At 40.1% G+C, this 18,780-nt stretch overlaps 1 protein-coding gene across 10 annotated transcripts in view; it reads right to left on the bottom strand.

Moving 5' to 3' along the window:
• The window catches only part of LOC121514718 (unconventional myosin-IXAa-like), a 228,594-nt gene that overhangs the window by 11,376 nt on the left and 198,438 nt on the right, over positions 1–18,780 (bottom strand). For 9 of the 10 annotated variants that reach the window (XM_041794962.1, XM_041794964.1, XM_041794966.1 and 6 more), the window contains 22 exons: positions 18,611–18,650; positions 18,378–18,500; positions 17,743–17,823; positions 17,490–17,600; positions 15,642–15,764; positions 15,402–15,551; positions 12,403–12,704; positions 9,349–10,512; positions 8,285–8,369; positions 7,597–7,797; positions 6,193–6,290; positions 5,644–5,735; positions 5,318–5,538; positions 5,106–5,222; positions 4,700–4,888; positions 4,351–4,398; positions 4,155–4,266; positions 3,306–3,367; positions 2,052–2,244; positions 1,556–1,684; positions 1,339–1,444; positions 1,000–1,131 (listed from right to left, as the gene is read on the bottom strand). In XM_041794962.1, coding sequence (XP_041650896.1) covers positions 1,000–1,131; positions 1,339–1,444; positions 1,556–1,684; positions 2,052–2,244; positions 3,306–3,367; positions 4,155–4,266; positions 4,351–4,398; positions 4,700–4,888; positions 5,106–5,222; positions 5,318–5,538; positions 5,644–5,735; positions 6,193–6,290; positions 7,597–7,797; positions 8,285–8,369; positions 9,349–10,512; positions 12,403–12,704; positions 15,402–15,551; positions 15,642–15,764; positions 17,490–17,600; positions 17,743–17,823; positions 18,378–18,500; positions 18,611–18,650 — 3,879 coding nt within the window. The remainder of the gene's footprint in view (positions 1–999; positions 1,132–1,338; positions 1,445–1,555; positions 1,685–2,051; positions 2,245–3,305; positions 3,368–4,154; positions 4,267–4,350; positions 4,399–4,699; positions 4,889–5,105; positions 5,223–5,317; positions 5,539–5,643; positions 5,736–6,192; positions 6,291–7,596; positions 7,798–8,284; positions 8,370–9,348; positions 10,513–12,402; positions 12,705–15,401; positions 15,552–15,641; positions 15,765–17,489; positions 17,601–17,742; positions 17,824–18,377; positions 18,501–18,610; positions 18,651–18,780) is intronic. The other variant, XM_041794969.1, reaches the window with a different exon arrangement.

Below are 18,780 nucleotides of genomic sequence, written 5' to 3'. Positions count from 1 at the left end.
ATTTGCATTTGATTTGGAAACCATGGTCCCAGAGTCTGGAGGTGGATCAGAAAGGCAGACAGTGTTTTCAGCTTCCACAGTCAGTGATGGTTGAGGTGCCATGTCATCCATTGGTGTCGGTCCACTGTGCTTTATCAAGTCCAGGGTCGACGCTGTCAGCCATCTACTGGGAGATTTTAGAGACCTTCATGCTTCCATCTGCTGAGAAGCTTTATGGAGATAATTTTTTCCTTTTCCAGCAGGACCTGGCACCTGCTCACAGTGAAGCCAAAACTACCAGAAACTGGTCTGCTGACCATGGTGTTTGATTGGCCAGCCAAGTGGTCTGATCTGAACCCCGTAGAGAGTCTCTGGGGAAATGTCAAGAGTAAGATGAGAGACACCAGGCTTATTAATAGAGACGAGCTGAAGGCTACTATCAGACCAACCTGGGCTTCAGATGTAGTAACTTGCGCAAAAGGAGCTAAATCCTTTTAATGGACTAGTGTTTCTTAATATTCTAATATTATGAGATAGAGACATTGATTTTCATGAGCTGTGAGCCATAATCATCAAAATTAAAACATAAAAAATCTTTAAATATTATACTTTGCGTGAGATGAATCTAGACTACATGGAAGTTTTACTTCTTGAATTAAATCACTTGAAAAAAAGGAACTTCTCCATGATATTCTTATTATTTGAGATGCATCTCTATGTTGTAACAATACCTTTACCACCACACTAGCACAAAAACCTGCCTTATATGCTACTTTGCTACAACAGACTTTTTAAGAAGGGCTCCAAGATGAAAATCATGTGGGCATAACAGAAAAAAACAGATCTATATCTTTACAAAAAGGAAATAAAAACTGTAAAGGGTAACATTTGTTTGTACATAATGTTGATACACATGATCGCTTACAAAGGTGCAGGCGTTAATTTTTAACAGTCAAGTTTAGTGAGCATAAAAACTTAATTTGGAAAACAGCAGGGAATATTAGAGATTGGTTGACATACGCTGTAGTTTTGCTGATGTCCTGGACGCTCTGCAGCGGGTCGATGGTGTCAGGGCAGCGAAGGATGCATGGAGCGAACACGATGGCGAGGGCGTTGGCTGACATCCGGTTAGTCTCCTCCTGCAGGGCGATCCTGAAAAACACCACATAATAATCCAGTTAATCCTGATTCTGTGGAGTATGATACCCAGTCCCACTAAACACAGCTGACAGGATAGCATGTGACTGCAAGAAAAGAAAGGTTTGCACATAATTCACATGCGATTTCAACCTAATTTTCAAACCCAGCTGTCTTGCCTGAGGCTGTACAGCTGGCATTGATTATCTTCTTATCTCTCACCTGACCAGATGGAAGATGAGGCGCTCCAGCGTGCTGAGGTGCGTCCTGCTGAGCTGGTCGATGACTGAATACACCCCGCGGATCACCTCCCGCTTGTCTGGCTGACCTGTAAATAAACAAACAAGTGCACATCATCAGAAAAAAAAGCCTCATTTCACCTCCTAAAAGTGACTGGAGCAGCAAAGAAGAATCACTGAATGGTTAATAATGAGCTCACCCATGGCCCTGAGGAACTCCTCGTACAGTTCAAATGTCATGAGAGGGCTGGGAAGGTCACGAAGCCACTGTTTGAGAACGCTGGCGATGACATGGATGTTGTAGTCATCCAGGTTAACAATGCTCACATCTGGAAAATGAGACACTGGGGTCAGATTTATCTACTTTTTCTCTTCATTTTTCTGTGACTTTGTACTGGATATCCTGTTATGTTAATAGTAAAAAGAAGAAGATACAATAACGTTCAAGTGTCTGAACACTAAGAAGCAGAACAAAGAAGACAGGCTGTAACTGAGATCAACAGCCACAATTTGTAGCTTTAAGCCATCGATCTCAATCTTTAAAACAAATGCACAAACTTCTCCTACCAAACAGATTGGGGAATACAGTATATGAGAATGAAGTTACAAAGCTACAGAGATAGAGCATCTTCTCATTGATGGTTTGAAATAATCTGTTACTTATTTTCCTTGTTTCTGGTTAGCGATCAGTCTCACCTGTGTCCAGCCCCTGTCGCAGTTCTTTGATCTTATTGGTGGAGCCTGACTTCCTGTAGATCCCCTCTGTGTAGAGGCCGTGCATCTCGATGTAGTTGATGAGTTTCTCCACCAGCTGAGGTACAGCTCGCTCCTCGCTGGTCAGACGGGACAACTCCACGCCAAACTGACGAGACGACAGCTCTGGATCGTACTAATATACAAAAACACAAACACAAACACAGGGGGAAAAAGAAAATTAGCTAAAGATCTATGAGGGTGGGGGTCAATTCACATCAAAACAGCAGCTCTGGGAGGCTATTCTGACATTCTGCAAAGAAATTCAACAGAAACTCTCCAAAGACTCACAAGTTCAATGCAAGAATTGCGAAGGTGATATCAAAGAAGAGGTCCTACATATGACCTTCTAATGCTGCGAATTCAACAAATGACCATTTTCAGTTCTTATTAACCTATAAAATGCTTTGAAACTCTGTTGTGCATAATAATTTGGAACAGTGCATTTTGAGTTTTTTTTAAAATTTTGAATAAAAAATATTTATCAGTGGGAGGTTTGTTCAATAAAATTTAAATTATGCTCTAACGGTTAATGACCTGAAAGTATACTGAATGTCATTTGCATCGATAATTTAGGAAAATCAGAGAAAATATAATTTGCATAATAATTTGGAACGTGGTATAAATACTCCCATGTAATGCATACAGTTAATTCAAAGAAAGATCAGATTACTATTATTCATCCCCCCATTGTAGGTAATTAACCTTTGAAACAAAGAGAAAAAGGATAACTGAAAGGTCTGATAGCTGTTAAGCACCTAATGGACAATTCTTTTCAAACAGGGTAAAATTTAGATCTTTAAGATCTTTTTTTCTTGTCTTACACCTGCAGACATTTTGCCTGGATGTACTCTCTCTAGTTATCTCTGAACCTTTTAAATAAACTGGATACAAAAAGTAAGACAGAGAAAAGCAGTACATCATCAATAAAATCACCAATAGTAGGATCATATACGAAAAGGAAATACAATGATAAAGACTATACATTATATACACCTAATAATGTCTGGAAATAATAATTAAGGGTAAAATTCATATAGGTGTTTTGATCACTGACTAAATTGATCCATTCTGGTATTTATGTTGATTTATTCTGGATAGGAAACCTTTCAATAAATAATAAATAAAAATAAATTTCCAAAAATAATCAGTTCTTCTGTTTTTTCATTCTAATAGACAAAAACAGCATCCTCCTACCTTTTTACTGCACTTGGTGGTCATCTTGGAGCAGCACTTTCTGTGGCAGGCGTAGCGACACACTGCAACAACACAGACCAACACAATCACACTGATGCCGTGGCATTCGCACAACTGCACCACGAGCAGCGAGTAGTCCAACACGACCTCACAGACTCGTGACCACCAAAGCGGCGGCAGAGAGTTTGGATGCAGAGTCTGCCGCTCTCTGAGAGTGCAGATGGAGACTGTAACTAGATTGAAGATGGATTTATGAAAGGAGCCGGACGTTTAATCCAATTCTTCTGACACTCAGGGAGGCTGGGCGAGTGTGTGAGCTTCTGAGTGTTATTGTGTAATATGTGAGTGTGTGTGGGAAAGAGGGGGTGTAATATGCTGTGTGGGTGAAAATCAAAACTTCACACACAGGCGTGAGTGCCTGTGGGTAAGTGAGTTAGAGGAACATTAGAACATCAGATCCTGCTGTATATCTGTGTCTAATATTAGACTGATCTTTGTTGAACCTTATGGGTGAACTTTTAATGCAAAAAGGCAAAGAATGATCTTTTATAAACACCTAAAATAAGACAAATAGCATCCTTTGAGGATAAAGTCCTGGCTTAGCCTTCTTCAACTGGAGACATCAACTTTGAGTCTGTCCAGGGTTATGCGAGACCACTGTGAACAACTTGCCTCTACAAAGTTTGCATTTTTTACACCAGCCTCATGCATTTAAAATAAATCCTCTTCCAGTTATTTGCGATGTAAAAATATACCAACAAAAGAGTTGCAGAGGCTAATTCATTAATGAGTCTATGTTTACGGTAGTGTATGACAATGTGTGTGCATGTTTTGGCGCGCACTCCTCACGTTTACAGACGCAGGCTCGGTCCATCATCCAGATGAGCGAGGAGCAGTACTCGCAGTACGTGGGGATGCTGTACTGTGTGGATTTGAAGATGTGGCCATTGTGTTCTTCCACCTGCAGGGGGCAGCAGAGATAACAGTCAGCTTATCCCTATTAACTCCCTTCAGCTAATGCATGTGTGCTAATTTCACTACTCACAATGTCAGTTTCCTTCTTCCTCGACTTTTTACGTTCACGTTTAGGAGCCTGGAAAAGGAGAAACCAGTTATTTTGTGCACATTTAGTGCTTTGAGTGAATGCTGCACATAAACTATTGTTATCTATAATTTAGTCAGAAACTTGTGGTGCTTCTCAGAAAAAAGTGCCTTTTAAATTCAAACTTTCAGCCTTGTTGAATCTGCATTTTCCTCTGGCAAAGCAAACTCTGTTCTCTTTCAAGCTATGCAGAATACAACTCACTCTGAATCTCCACAAACATTATCTACTTCCACTACTTTCAGTTTGTTTTGTAATGTTTTATTTCCTCACAAGAGTTTAACTTTCTTACCCTGCCGATGGTTCCCTCCATGGGTTTGTACTCGGTCATAAACTCATCCAGGAACACTTTAAAGGTGTTGACCCACACCTTCACCGGCGACTCACTCCAGTCCCTCTGCTCCAGACGCATCGACTTCTCCAGGATGTGTTCAAACAGCGCGTACAGATCCTTGTAACGGATACTCTTCCCATCATCCATCTGGTGAACAGTGGGAATAAGAGAGGAAATATTTGATAGATTCTTCAGTGGATAATATGTTTGAAAGTCTTTTAAAGATAAATGCAAAAAATCTAGAACTGTAAGACAGTGAAGGTGTTAAAATGTGACTTCCTGTCTAACCATACTGATATAGAACTGAACAGAGATGACACTAAAGCGAAAAACAAAGGAAGAAACAAAACCAGTGAGGGCTTACCGCTAAGGCTGTGGAGTAGGAGTTAAAGATGTTAATCCTGAACTCTTTCAGAGCTTTCTTGAAGACGACATCAACCATTGTGTCATGTTTTCCATCTTCAGACTCCAGGTCTGCAATCTAAAGAAGACCAAGCCATTAAGTAATGTCTTGATTGGAATCTGATCAGAGCAGCATCATATCTCTGGGTCCTGGGTGGAAGCATGGACTCTCACCTTCTTCATGAGGAAGTCGTTCATGCTGCGGTAGTCGTGCGCAGACGTGAGGATGTGCAGAGAGTCGTTTTGCCACTGAGCCGGCTCTAGAGTGATGCTGCTGATCTTCAAGCTACGACGCCTCCTCATCTTCGGAGACAGCTCCTTGTTCTCCTTACTGTCCCTGACCCCCCGAGGATAAGCCGCCTCCAAGTCAGGGCTGTGAGGAGGAGAGGGGACTTCTGGGAAGAGGAACATAGAGAGTGAAAATAAGGTGGAGGAGGTTAAAAAAGAACCAACTGTAGTAACTTCTTTTGCTCTTGTTTTTATTTTGCCATGTGCCTTACCAGCTTCACTCCTGCTGGCCTGTTTCTCTCTTGACAGTTTCTTCTCGCTGTGCCTTGATTTACTCCAGAATCTCATCTTTCCTTTCATTATGCTAAATCACAAACACAAAAGGTTAGTTTAAGACCATTTCATTTAAAAATGCAAACTGTGCCTCTAAAAAAGTATTCACCCTTTGGGTGTTTTGCCATTTTATTGGTTTTATAATCAGTCATAGTCAATATAATTTGGCTTTTTTGACCAAATACATTACCAAAAAAAACTTAAATGCAGGTGAAAATATATGAAGTCATTTATTTTACCTCACATATTTTTATTTAATTGACATTCAAAATGTTTTTAAAACAAACAAACATCAAAAAAGCCCAATTATACTGACCATGATTGATTTATAAAATCAGTAAAAGGGTAAAACAAGTGTGAACACAGGATTTTCTTTGAGTTGTTTTCCGAAGAAAAAAAAGAAGGTAAGAAACCAAATCTACCTCAACAATAAGACACATTTTACCTAAAAAATTTGTTGATTTCTTTGTAAAAAGGTGTGATCTTACCCTCCATCCTGACTGGAGGTTTTCCTGAGGACTTCCACCTTGCCCAGGTCTCCTGAGGACATGGTCTTGTGGATCTTTTTCTGGTCTTTGTGAGAGCCCTGGGCACAAGTAAGAGAAACAAGTGAGATAAAAATATCCAACATTCAGGGGTGTAAATCTGTCCAGGAAACTGTGGTTTCTCTTTTTTTTTTTTTTGTTGAGTGGGTAGGCTTTTGTTTATCTTTTCTGCAATGACTACAGAATTCTGACGCTATGCAGTGAAGAATTTTGCAAATCTTCACAAATTAACTAATACAATATGAGTACAAATCAAGGTTAGTATTCATCCTCTAGTTAGCGTGCTACTCCTAATGTTTCTTCAGGTGGAATTAATCTGCTGAGTCCAAAGAGATTGGGTGATATCAGCGACATCATAGAGAATGAAACCAATATCTAAAGAAAGAAATAGACGTCATGCTCTTAAGATCCTGTTACGCTGTTAGTGAGAATTCTCTCTACTTGGTTCTATTGACCATAGCATGCAGCAGCAGCGGCAGACGGCGTGCAGCAGAGGACGAGGTGTGATGTTTTTGGGACAGGTCAGAAGATAAGAGATCTTCAGACAGGCTGTGCTGTGAAAATCTCTCTTTATTGATGTCAAAGAAGAAGATACTGAGCAGGGATACCTTTATACAGAGGCATTTTGAGTCTAAACCTTGGATTTTTCCTTGAAGGTGTAAGCAACTCTGAGAATTTTTCTTTTTCACCTGTTAACCAGCAACTTCCAGCAGAGGCAGACTAACAAACTATGAGTTATAATAACTAATAATGCAAATTCAGTAGCACCTAAATAAGACCTTATATCAACTCTGCTAATGCCCATCCTTCAAAGCAAGTGCAAAAAACAAACATGAATAATGATCAACAATTAATGAAACACCAATGGTTGTAGCAATCATTAAATCCAATTTGACTATGAAGAAAATGTGAAAATAATGAAAAAAAACCAGCAATAAATGTGCTCAGAATCAAAATAATTGGTAGCTGCAGCTCCGTTTTGGACTTATCATGTGTTCAGAAAGGAAAAATCCAAGATTAAACTCCAAAATGCTGCAATATCCCTGAAGAAAAAGCTCATAGAAAGATATGAGGTCTCAGATTTGACTTATTTTTGAATCGACAGCCAGCAGAGTGGCATGCATCTTGTTACAGACCAGCCGCGGTGTCTGCATTAGAGTGAGGAGTTTAAACATCTCAGTGGTCAAACACAACACTAAAGTCAGGGTTAGAGGTATTAGAGGCTACTCCCCTCTCATTCAGCCAAGTCAACCTAAGAGGAGGTTGGAGGAGGATGCGGCCTGAGAGCAGACAGGAAACAGTTTGTTGCTCGGAGGTCAAGGGACCACCGGAGATCAGGTATTTTACCATCTCCGAGTCACTGTGACAGTCAGCCTCCGGGTGGGCACGTGTGGGAGTCAGGGAGGGGGGCAGCGTGTGGGAGTGGACGGGGACGTAGTATTCATCATCATCATCTGATTGGGTGGCTCCCTCAGAGTTACAGCGGGTGAGGAAGTCGGAGCGCGTCCGGGACATTCGGGCTTTCTTTTTGGGGCCAGGGCGACCCACCTGCTTCCAGGCAACCACAGGGACATCACATCAGCCGCTGATAGACTGTTTGTGTGTTGTGTTTGTATATTTTTTTTGGAAGTGAATATGTGTAGCAGCTGCCTGAAACTGCACATTACTCCATCCTTTATCACAAAAACCTTGTTATTAAACTGGTATTAAACATTTTATGGGTCACAGATGGACCAAAACATGTATGTATGTCCATCTGCATAATAGCTATAGTTGGAGCATTTTCTTTATCCTGTAAAAATGTTATTTTAAACATTCACCAGTACATACCTTAGAACTTATTTTTTCTATTTAGTGGCTACAGTTGATAAATACAAAGAGAGACACAGACTTTCTTTTCAGTTGGAAAAATCTATCATATCAAAACTCCTAATGATAAACTGCAACAAGAAGAGTTTGCATACTTTTACAGACCTCAATATGTGAATAAAAACATTGGGCAGGTGGTGAGTCTGCACAGACATGAGTGTCCTACCTCTCTGTTTCTCGACCCAGATGTTTTGGAATCATCTCTGAACATGGCCAGAGACCTTTCCTGGTTCACTAAATCCTTATCTGACCTGCAAAACAGAAAACAAACATTAAAAAAGCTTTCTAAAATCCCAAATGTTTCTTTAAAACTGAACTGTTGCTACTGCCTAAAGACAAACTCGTGATGGCAGGAAGTCAAGCAGGCTAAAATTAGTATCATCATATGTCATTAAATTTAACACATCTATGCTATTTTTCTCCTGTGTTTTTCTGCAAAAATGGATTTGTGGCAATGGTAAAAGTTGGATTGTTTTTATCTGTAATTGTCTAAGACAGTACATAACTGAATCAATCGATCAATCAAACAAGAATTAAAAGGACTTTGTATAAAACAAAAATTCAGTTTCCCAACACATAAATTAAACAACAATCCATAACTCCATCATCCTTTAAATTAAATTCAAGATAGCAAGCTCACTGTGGTAAATGCCTCAACTCATATGCACATTTGCACTAATGAATGAATGAATGAATGAATTTACTGCAACTTAATACTATTAGAAAGCTCACTGTAGTGAAATTTCCCATCTTATATGCAGATTTGCAACAACTAAAGTAGCTACTATATCTCAAATACTGTTAAAAAGCTCACTGTGGTAAAATACCTCACATCATATGCACATTTGTACTAATTAAAGTATTGACTGTAGCTCAAATACTGTTAGAGAGCTCACTGTGGTAAAATGCCACACCTCATGTGCATATTTGCATTTTTGAAAGTATTTACTTTAACTCAAATACTGTAATAAACCTTGCTGTGGTAAAATGCCCCACCTCATATGCACATTTGCACAAATTCATGTAAACTACCCCAAGTTATCTTATCTACCTCATGTAAATCTGCCCACTTTGAAAGTTTCAGAAGCTTTAAAGGAGGTACTTTCCAAGGTTACTTTTCAATACAGTTACAATAATTTAACACTAAAACTTACCCTTAGATGTCTGTTGAGTAGATTCAACAAATGAACCCTAACCTTAAATGTTTCCGATTGTAAAAAATCGACTTACTTGGAGAAGGGCAGTTTACGTCTGGGCGGCGAAAACACGGTATTGGAGGGTTTCTCCACCATGTTCACAATCACAGTTTGCCCCGAGCTCTTCTTCTGTGCTTTCGGAGGTTTGGTGTCCAGGACCGGGCTGGGGGCCTCCTTTACAGACCAGGTTGACTTCCTGTCCTGCTGCTGCTTAGAGAGAACAGTGGGGACACCGTCTTTCGGCCCCAGGCTGATCTGGATGTCCACCTCTGAGGAGCTAATCCCTGTTACCTCTGGAGACGCTCCATGGCTGGTTGAAGATGAGACTCGCTCTGATGCACCTTTCTTCACCGGGGTAGTGTTTCCATGAGGTTTTCCTGTCTTTGACACTACCTCTAAGCCTGTGATGGGTGTTGTTTGCGCATTAGACGATGCTGCTTGTGTGTCCAGAGCTCTTTCCAGGGATCGGGCTGCCAGCAGCTCCCCCTCCTCCACAGGACTCTCCTTCTGCATACTGATCAACACCACCACGGGCCTCCGGGACGTGGACTCTCTTCTGTCTTTGTAGGATTTATTTGGGCTTTCAAATTTTGGTTCATGAACTGGACTTTGGTCAGAGGGGATGTAAAATGTTGCCCTTGGACTCTCCTCTTTTGTTGGTGGCTCCATCGCAGGCTTTTCGTTAAAGTTTGAATCTCTGAGCTCCTTGTGGAGCGGAATATTCAGACTCTGGGGATGTTCTTGAGGTGCATTCTGCTGTGAACTAAAGCCTGCAGAGCCTTCAGTCTCCATATCCTCTACACTGAGCAGCTCAAAACTTCCATGACTGGCTGGAGACCCCCGCGGTGAGTGTCTGTTATCTGGGATAGAGTCTTCCTGCAGAGGAGCGCCCATGCTGGTGCTTCTGACCTTGAGGAGCTCTAAGCTGAACTGAGCCTGCTCCAGCTCTCTCATCCGCCTGCTCTCTCTTTTGGATCGGTTCTTATGACTCATCTCGTCTTTACCTCTCTCTGAGTCTTCCTCTTTCTCTGTGTCTCCTGTGTCGAACAGGGTAGGTTTAAGGTTTTCAGACACAGATATGTCCTGGGCACAAACTTCCTGCGCTGATGATGCGAGGTCCTCCATGGCTCCTTCATCCATCTCTGCAGGAAGACTCTGTTGTTTGAGTCGTTCATGCTGCTCCTTCAGTTCCTTGAATCTAAAAACAAGATCAGAGAAATGATGTTAGGGCAAATTCCACACAATTTCCAAACAAAGAAGGCAGAAAACAGATTCACATTCAGAAACAAAATTAAATGGCATTTTATCTTTTATTTTTTGGTTTCTATGCATTCTTTATTAGGGATGCACGATATTGAATTTTAGTCGATATTTGCATTCATTTTAGCCGATTCCAATACCAATGTACAAATGTAGTCTGGACTTGAAACTTCAGTCCATAAAACACAATTTTATATTTAGGGAATGAAGAAGAACAAAAACAAAGACTTCAGCTGATGTACAGCTTCACAGTTGGTGCAATGCAGTCAGACAGGTAACGTTCTCCCAGCATCCACCAAACCCAGACTCACCCATCTGACTGCCAAACTGAGAAGCATAATTCATCATTCCACAGAACACATTTCCACTGCTCCACAGTCCAGTGTTGGTATGCTTTACATCACTCTATCCGACGCTTGGTGTTGGACTTGGTGACACTTGCATGCAGCTACTCAACCACGGAAACCCATTCCATGAAGCTCCCACTACACAGTTTTTGAGCTTACATTAATGCCAGTTGAAAGTTTGGAACCCTTCAGTTGTGGAATCAGCAGATTCCATCAAGCACCATGCTGCCTTAGCAGTCGTTGATTCCTGCTCTGTGATTTTACATGGTCCTCCACTTCACGGCTGAGTTGCTGTTGCTCCTAAACGCTTCCACTTTCCAATAATATCACTTTCAGATGGCTGTGGAACATCCAGTGGGGATGACATTTCACCAGCCGTCTTATTGCAAAGGTGACATCCATCACAGTACCAGTCGAGCATTTAGGTTATGCTGCATGTAAGAAGGTGGCCTGGATTCAGGTCCAACCTGTGGCTGCTTTCCTGCATATCAATCTGTCATGCCTTTAACTGATTCTATCCACCGCCCTATCTCTATAATAAAGGCATAAAAAAAAATCTCAGAAAAAAGTTCAATTATGGTGCGCAGGTGGCCGAGTGGTTAAGGCACGCCCCATGTACGCGGACAGCCCGGGTTAAAATCTGGCCTGACGCCCCTTACTGCATGTCTCTCTCCTGCTCTCGTCCCCGTTTCCAACTCTATTCACTATCCTCCTCTATCAAATAAAGGCACAAAAATGCCCAAAATAAACCTTAAAAAAAAAAAAAGTTCAATTATGCTGTGAAATACTGTAATTCATCTGCATCAATTTAATCAAGCTGAAGATCAGTATGACCTAGCTGACGGCAGTCATGTGAATGTGGCAGAGAAATGTCATGTTTGCTTCAATTTTTAAGGCTGTTATTTGAGATCATTGCTTAATTATATGCCGTCTTGAAATAACAAAGCTCTTTTTTCTTACTGTAATGAGTTGATTTACCTTGTTATCTTGTAAAATTAAGTCTGACTTTTCAAGATAACAAGGCAATCAGAACAAGAACATGATAGGATAATTATGGAGTAGTCATAAATTAGAGTCTAGCATTTGATAAGAAAGTTTGTTTTCTTATGATAACAAAGTAATCATCCCATAATTTCATGATGATGGCATGCATCAACACAATTTCAAGCATAGAGGCTTATTCTGGGCTTTTGTACTTTTCTCAGTGCCCACCATTTGAATTTTAAATTTTTAATCCCAAACTTCTGATGCTATTTTATTTAAAAAAAGACACCGGCAATCATTCTTATTTGATCGCCCATCGCTGTGCACTGTCTCTCTTTCTCTCTTTGTCTTTGTTTATGATCTTGTATATTGGAAGTTTTATTTTAAACTTCTCTTGTGGAAAATGTAATTGCATATACGAAAACTATCTTTAAAAAAGTAAACTATTAAAATAAAACTCATCGTCTTCTCAGACTTTCTTGCACTCTTTCACTGACCTTAGTCGAGCCAGGTATCCCCTGCCTGCCGCCTGCAGCAGCGTCACCGCCCTGTAGGTCTGTAGGTACCTCCTCCTCTCCCTGAACCCTCTCCATGCCGCCTGAACCGTTATGGCCGCCGCAGATCTTCTCTGGCGACAGCTCCTCCAGGTCCTCTGTATGATGATGACCGAGTCTCTCCACTGCAGGAACCTCCGGCGCTCCTTGTAGCTCCTCCAGGCCGCCTGCAGACACACCGCAGCCCCCTCCTCATAGCCGGACTCCATGGCGGACTCTTTGAGAAGGCATGATCGCCACCATCGCTGCAGAGACACAGAAAAGAAGAAAAGTGTGTCAGAATCAAAGGGAGGGGGGAAAGCCAGCAGATAAAAATCTAGTTTTTATATTTGCACCTGATTGGAGCAGCAGATCATTTCCAGATGGAGATCAAACATTCCTGATTTCTGTGATCAAAGATTGGTCTACAACAGATTTTCCCTTTGAAATTTGACATACTTAAGGCTTTTGGAAAGGACATGTTGATTATTTATAAGGAAAAGGTTTTGATCTTCCATTTTCTGATTTTCACAAATACATTTTTCACTGCTGACTTCAGAGCAAGACCCATATAAGAAATTTAAGCTTGTGGATTTTTTTTGTCATTATTCCCATTTTATATACATCAGGACATTATAGGGGATTTTTATGTGTCATGGGCAGCCAGATACTTAAAAACAACCCTTGTTCTTGAGTCTTACTACTTTGCAACTGTCTAAAACTTAAAGTATATCTTATTTATCTGAAAATCTAAGGTACCCAGTCACTGGAACTCAAACAGACTGGATCTCAGATAGCATTTGTACTTCACGTTCATGTTTTCGTTCAATTATTTTTCTCCGATCTGTCAGTATCAGTGCTACATTGGCTCTTTGTTTCAGTATTTCTACACTGAGCCGGTTTGTTTTCTCTCAGCCTGACAAAGATTTGGACAGCTCCCCTCTGAGGACTCCTCCAGAAAAAACATACCGACAGTCCAGTGAATACTGTGCTTTCTCCCTCTGTCAGACCTTTCACTGTTTGCTTTTTCTCTCTGTCTATTCTCAGAGAGATAAAAGTTCAGGTCTGAAGAAAAACGCAGGATTTTTGATTTAATTAGAGTCAAAAGATCAACCCTAAACACTTACAAAAAACACGACAAAACAGATTTCTACAAAATAAATCCAATTAAAAAAATATATATGTTAGAGCATAAATATTCACCCCCTTTAAAGAGACTGACCTAATTCAACAGAGGTCCAGCCAATATGTGCTAGTAGTCTCACAATTAGTGAAATGGGGATCACCTGAGTGCAGTGAATGTATCTCAAGTTATTGTAGTGTAAAGACAGCTGTGTTTGGAAGGTCCAATCACTGGTTAATAAGTATTCCTGGCAACCATTACACCATGAAGACAAAAGAACACTCCAAGCAACTCTGAGAAAAGGTTATTGAAAAGCGTAAGTCAGGGGATGGAGTTCATCTAACTCCATCATCAAAAAGCGAAAGGAATATGGCAAATGAATAAATCTGCCTAGATCAGGCCGTCCTCACAAACTGAGTGACTGCGCAAGAAGGAGACTAATGGCAGAGGCCACCAAGACACCTATGACTACTCTGAAGGAGGTACAAGCTTCAGCAGCTGAGATGGGAGAGACCCTGAATACAACTATTACCCAGGTTTTTCACCAGTCAAAGCTTCATAGGAGAGTGGCAAAGAGAAAGCCACTGTTAAAGAAAACTCATATTAAATCTAGACTAGAGTTCACTAAAAGGCATATGGGAGACTCAAAGGTAAGGTGGGAGAAAGTTCTTTGGTCTGATGGGACCAAAATGATGCTTTTTGGCCATGAGACAAGTTGGTGGACACCAAGCAATGCACACCACCACAAACACACCACCCTCACTATGAAGCATGGTGGTGGTAGCATCATGCTGTGGGAATGCTTCTCAGAAGCTAGCCCTGCAATATCATCTTCACTTGCTGATAGTTCAATCATCACTAAATAAAGCATTTGGAGAAGGACTCAACATTCATGTCTCATTTTGTGCTTAGTCTTATATGGACTGATTTTGCTGCATAAATTGTTTTAAGCATGTTCAGCTCACTATGATTTAGTAAAAATATTGATCAGTGTTTGGAGAACATGTCTCCTTTTTATCATCTGCTTGAAAAACTTTACAGACTCTAAAATGTTCAATGCACTGCTACAAATAATTTTCCACCTCAGACACTCTCTTTAGGCCTAGGAGCTTTCTGAATAACTCTTGTCTTTATAAAGATCCAGTCTTTACTTTGAGAGGAAATTTTAAGAAAACATCAAGATTGTGAGAATTATCTAAGAATTTGTTCACAAAGAGGATCTCTTTAGACTTAAGGAGCTCTTTGAACAAAGTCCCTTCAGCATGTAGAAAAAAAATCTCTTGATACTAATGTTCAGCAAACATCACATGGTGCTGTATAAGCTAGGATGATAAGTAGGGACACTTGTAGAGATGCTGATGTTTATCATGTTTAATTGAGCAGTTGTTTCTTTAGAACCATGCTCTATGCAGTAAATGCACCACTATCAATCACTTCATGATTAAACCGTCTGATGCTAAATAGCAGTAATGGTGGATGTGAGCTCCTCATGAAATGTTGGGTTGTACAACTGGGCTATTAAACTGATTTATGATGCATTTAGAGCCACATGTAAACAGCTAATCAGGGTTTGAAACATAGATTCTACTGCATGGATGAGACAATGGGAACCTTTTGTTCTGTTTGGCTGGCTACAACTGCTCTTTCTTGTTTATTTGATTCACTCCATTATTGATTGTATATTTTTGATTATCCTTCATTAAAAATTGGAATAATTTCTTTCATCATGAAAATTCTGTAGCATCCTTTATATGTTGCTGGCCTCTGTAGTTTGAGCCTTGGTAATTCAAACTAGCTATTCAACACTGAACAGGTCTACCTCTTCTTCCCAGTGTCTCACCTGGATGACGCAGCTGGCTGTCCTCATGTTGACAAAGTGCTTCCTCTCCAGGATGGCCCTGAAGCGTCGCTGCAGAGTGATGATCCGCCGCAGGACCTCCTGGTGGAGCAAGGTCTGAAGACGCTGACGCTCTGCCTCACGCAGGAACACCTACATCGTATTTGAGCAAGTCAGTGAAAGTGCAAACTTTAAGATACGGCGGACAGTAAATGAGGTAAAAAAAGTGTTTCCCATCCGTACCATCGTGTTTCCCACTTGATAGCCAGCAGGAGGCAGGTGGATCCGCCGGAAAAACTCCCTGATGCCGGACTTGGTCGGATTTGTGCCTCGAGGCAGCAGCACATGAAAGTGACGCACAAATTCCTGCAATGAGACGTACGCATGATCATTGAAAAAAAAATTTAAAAACATTACTGCGTCCTGTTGGTTAGCAGAGATTGTCATATTCAAATCCCTCATCTCGATACCAATTAACACTGAGCTCATTCATCAACCACTTTCAAGAAGAAGTTTGATGTTTAAACCCACTTAATAAGTTTTAAAGAAGATTCTGACATTCATAACAAGTTTTGTTGTGATTTGTTCTTGGTAAAGAGCAAACATTTTGAACACTAGAGTGCTGACAAGGTGGTAAAATCATTAATTTTGTACCTTTTGGGACCCAAACATGCCACTTTAACAAAAACACAATAACCATTATTTTTTAATTATATTTTAACCAAATGTTTAAATCAATTTAGCACTTTCTATAATTGTTCAATGTGTACAAATATGTGACTTAAATATGGTCAGATTTGAATTTATCCATCTAATCTGTGTAGGAGCGCCAAACAATTACTGAGTCCATAAATGCGCATAATTTTCCAGAAGGTTGACATTTCTTTATTATAAACGCTTTGTTTGTTTTGTGATTACTAATATTTGAGATGGTGGATTTTTGATTTTCATGAGCTATAAGCTGTTATATCAAGCTTAAAACAAACAAACCAAAAATCTTTACATAATTCACTTTGTATAAGATGAATCTAAAATTTATGGAAGTCTCACTTCTTTTGTTAAATCATAGGAAAACAAAGTTTTCTTGATATTTCATTTTTTTCAGATACACCTGTGATTAAATCAGCATTTTTTATGTTTCATTTGGAGCAGAACTTTAAAACTAAGTATTTTTTTTGTCTTGCCATTTGTCTTCTCATTCCTGAGTGCCTTCTGTGTTTGCACACAGCCCTACAGTCTCATGCCCTTATATGGACATAAAAGGGTTTTTACTCTATGTTAATAGGAAGAATGTGCTCAAGTTTTCAGCTTATGAGAACATTGCATTTTTCAGTTAAAGAGAACAGCTGTAGACCAGTCAGCAGAGGATTTCTCCTAGAACATTTTAAAGGTTTTTGGGACTCTTTGTCTTTAATTTGATGGAAAAGTTGAAGAGAGACAGGAAATATGGCGATAGAGAGTGAGAGAATACATGCACCAAATGGCACAGAGACAGGAAATTGATCCCAAGACCAGCGTCGAGGACTCCAGCCTCTGCACAGGGGGGGCTGCTATTACCAACTGAACTAAACTGGGGCACTTGGAAACATTTTAAGAACAATATTAGGAAAATAAGTCAAAAAGATTTTGGTGAATGAGGCCCATTTATGTTGAAGTGAAACATTTCTATCCCACAGGGTCAAAGTCAAAAGTAAACAGGGAAATGGAACATTCTCAGTCAACATACAAACACTTCACCATACTGTGCACCACTACGAAGTACATTCAGAATCAGAATCAGTCCTACAGGACAAAAATGTTCAGACACACAATGGATTTTCAAAGTGCCCAAAACAAAGGCAAAGAAGGACAAACCTAACAGATATAAACAATTCTAAAAATATCTATATCATCAAAAAATACACAAAAATACAACAAAAATTAATGACACATGCAGACTAAAAACAAAAAAAAAAATCTGTATTTGTAGAGTTGATTTTCAGAACCTAGCTTTCAGCTTTCATCTCCATTAGTACCATCAACATTACCAGAACTATAACAGTAACAGAACACATACATTTCTGCTGTTACATGTTGGTGTGAGAGGATTACCTGGAAGGTGTACTTGATGCTGTATCCTGATTGTCTGATGCGGACGGTCTCCAGCATTCCCATGTATCTGAGCTGTCTGAGCACCAGACTGTCATTAAAACGCAGCGGCAGCTATTAAGACCACAGAGAGAGAGAGGGAGAGAGAAAGAAAGGAAGGGAAAGTGTAAATATAAACAAAACAGCTACTCTGTCAGCCTTTAGTCATGAAGCTGGATTTACAGTAAAGGACGACTCTTCCTGCAGTAGATTTTACCTTCTCAGCGTTGGAGCGGATACATTTGACAAAGTAGGGCTCTGATTGGTCGAGAGTCTCCATCAGTTTGTTGAGGGAAGCCTGAAGTCACAAACACAAACCAAAGATATCACTTCCTCTTTCAATGAAAAAACAAAATCAAGCAAACCAATGAACAAATGGGGGAGGTGTGAGGCATTTAAGGGATTTTCCATTAAGGCTTCTTAAACGTTTCAATTCAAAGTTTTAAAGTACTGACTTTACATGTGTATTTCTATGTTGTTACAGTCTTCTCTTACTGCTGAGCACTTGCATACATTTTACCCAAACATATTATTTGATAGATTTTTCTCTTTACTGAATTAGATAATTAATACAAATAAAATCTGACAAGAAGATACTGATATATTCTTGTAGGGTGAGATTTACAACAGTATATTAAAGGGGCCATAACAAATGTCACATGTACCTAGCTGTGTTGTATAAATCTCTGACATTAACTTTTAATCTGCCTCTTAGCCTGAGTTTACAGGTTAACTTCTTGTTTAAAAAAACAAAGTCTGTTAACAGTTGTTACAGATGCAGAGACTGCTGCTGAGTCACTTCTGTTGTTGTAATTCACTCTTCATCCAGCAGAGGGCGACGTCAGCACTGACCTGGAACTGAGCGCTGATGCTGGGCGGTTTCTTCTTCTTGTGCAGGTGAAGCAGAGACTTGGTGATGCGATCGTGGAGCGTCACGCTGCTCAAGTAGCGGAGAGACTTCACGTCCAACAAGTGCTGCAAACACAAAACCGGATGATATGAATATTAAAGTTTAAAATGCATTAAAGCTCTTCTGATGCTGTATCTGGATCAATGTCTCTGATCATGCCATGTTTATGTCTTACCTTGGGAAGGCTGAGCTTGCTTTTGCAGTTTTTGTTTCTCCTAAAGGTAAAAAATATTAGCTTTTATTGAAAAAGATCTTTCATCAAGGATGTTACAACATCAGTAATAAAGGGAAATAAATCCTTCCAGTTGCCTGCTTAATACAGGAATGGATAAAAGATGCACTTGC

Source organism: Cheilinus undulatus, linkage group 9 (assembly GCF_018320785.1).
Source record: "Cheilinus undulatus linkage group 9, ASM1832078v1, whole genome shotgun sequence".
NCBI classification, from domain to species: Eukaryota; Metazoa; Chordata; class Actinopteri; order Labriformes; family Labridae; genus Cheilinus; species Cheilinus undulatus.
This window is presented reverse-complemented; position numbering and strand designations above follow the sequence as displayed.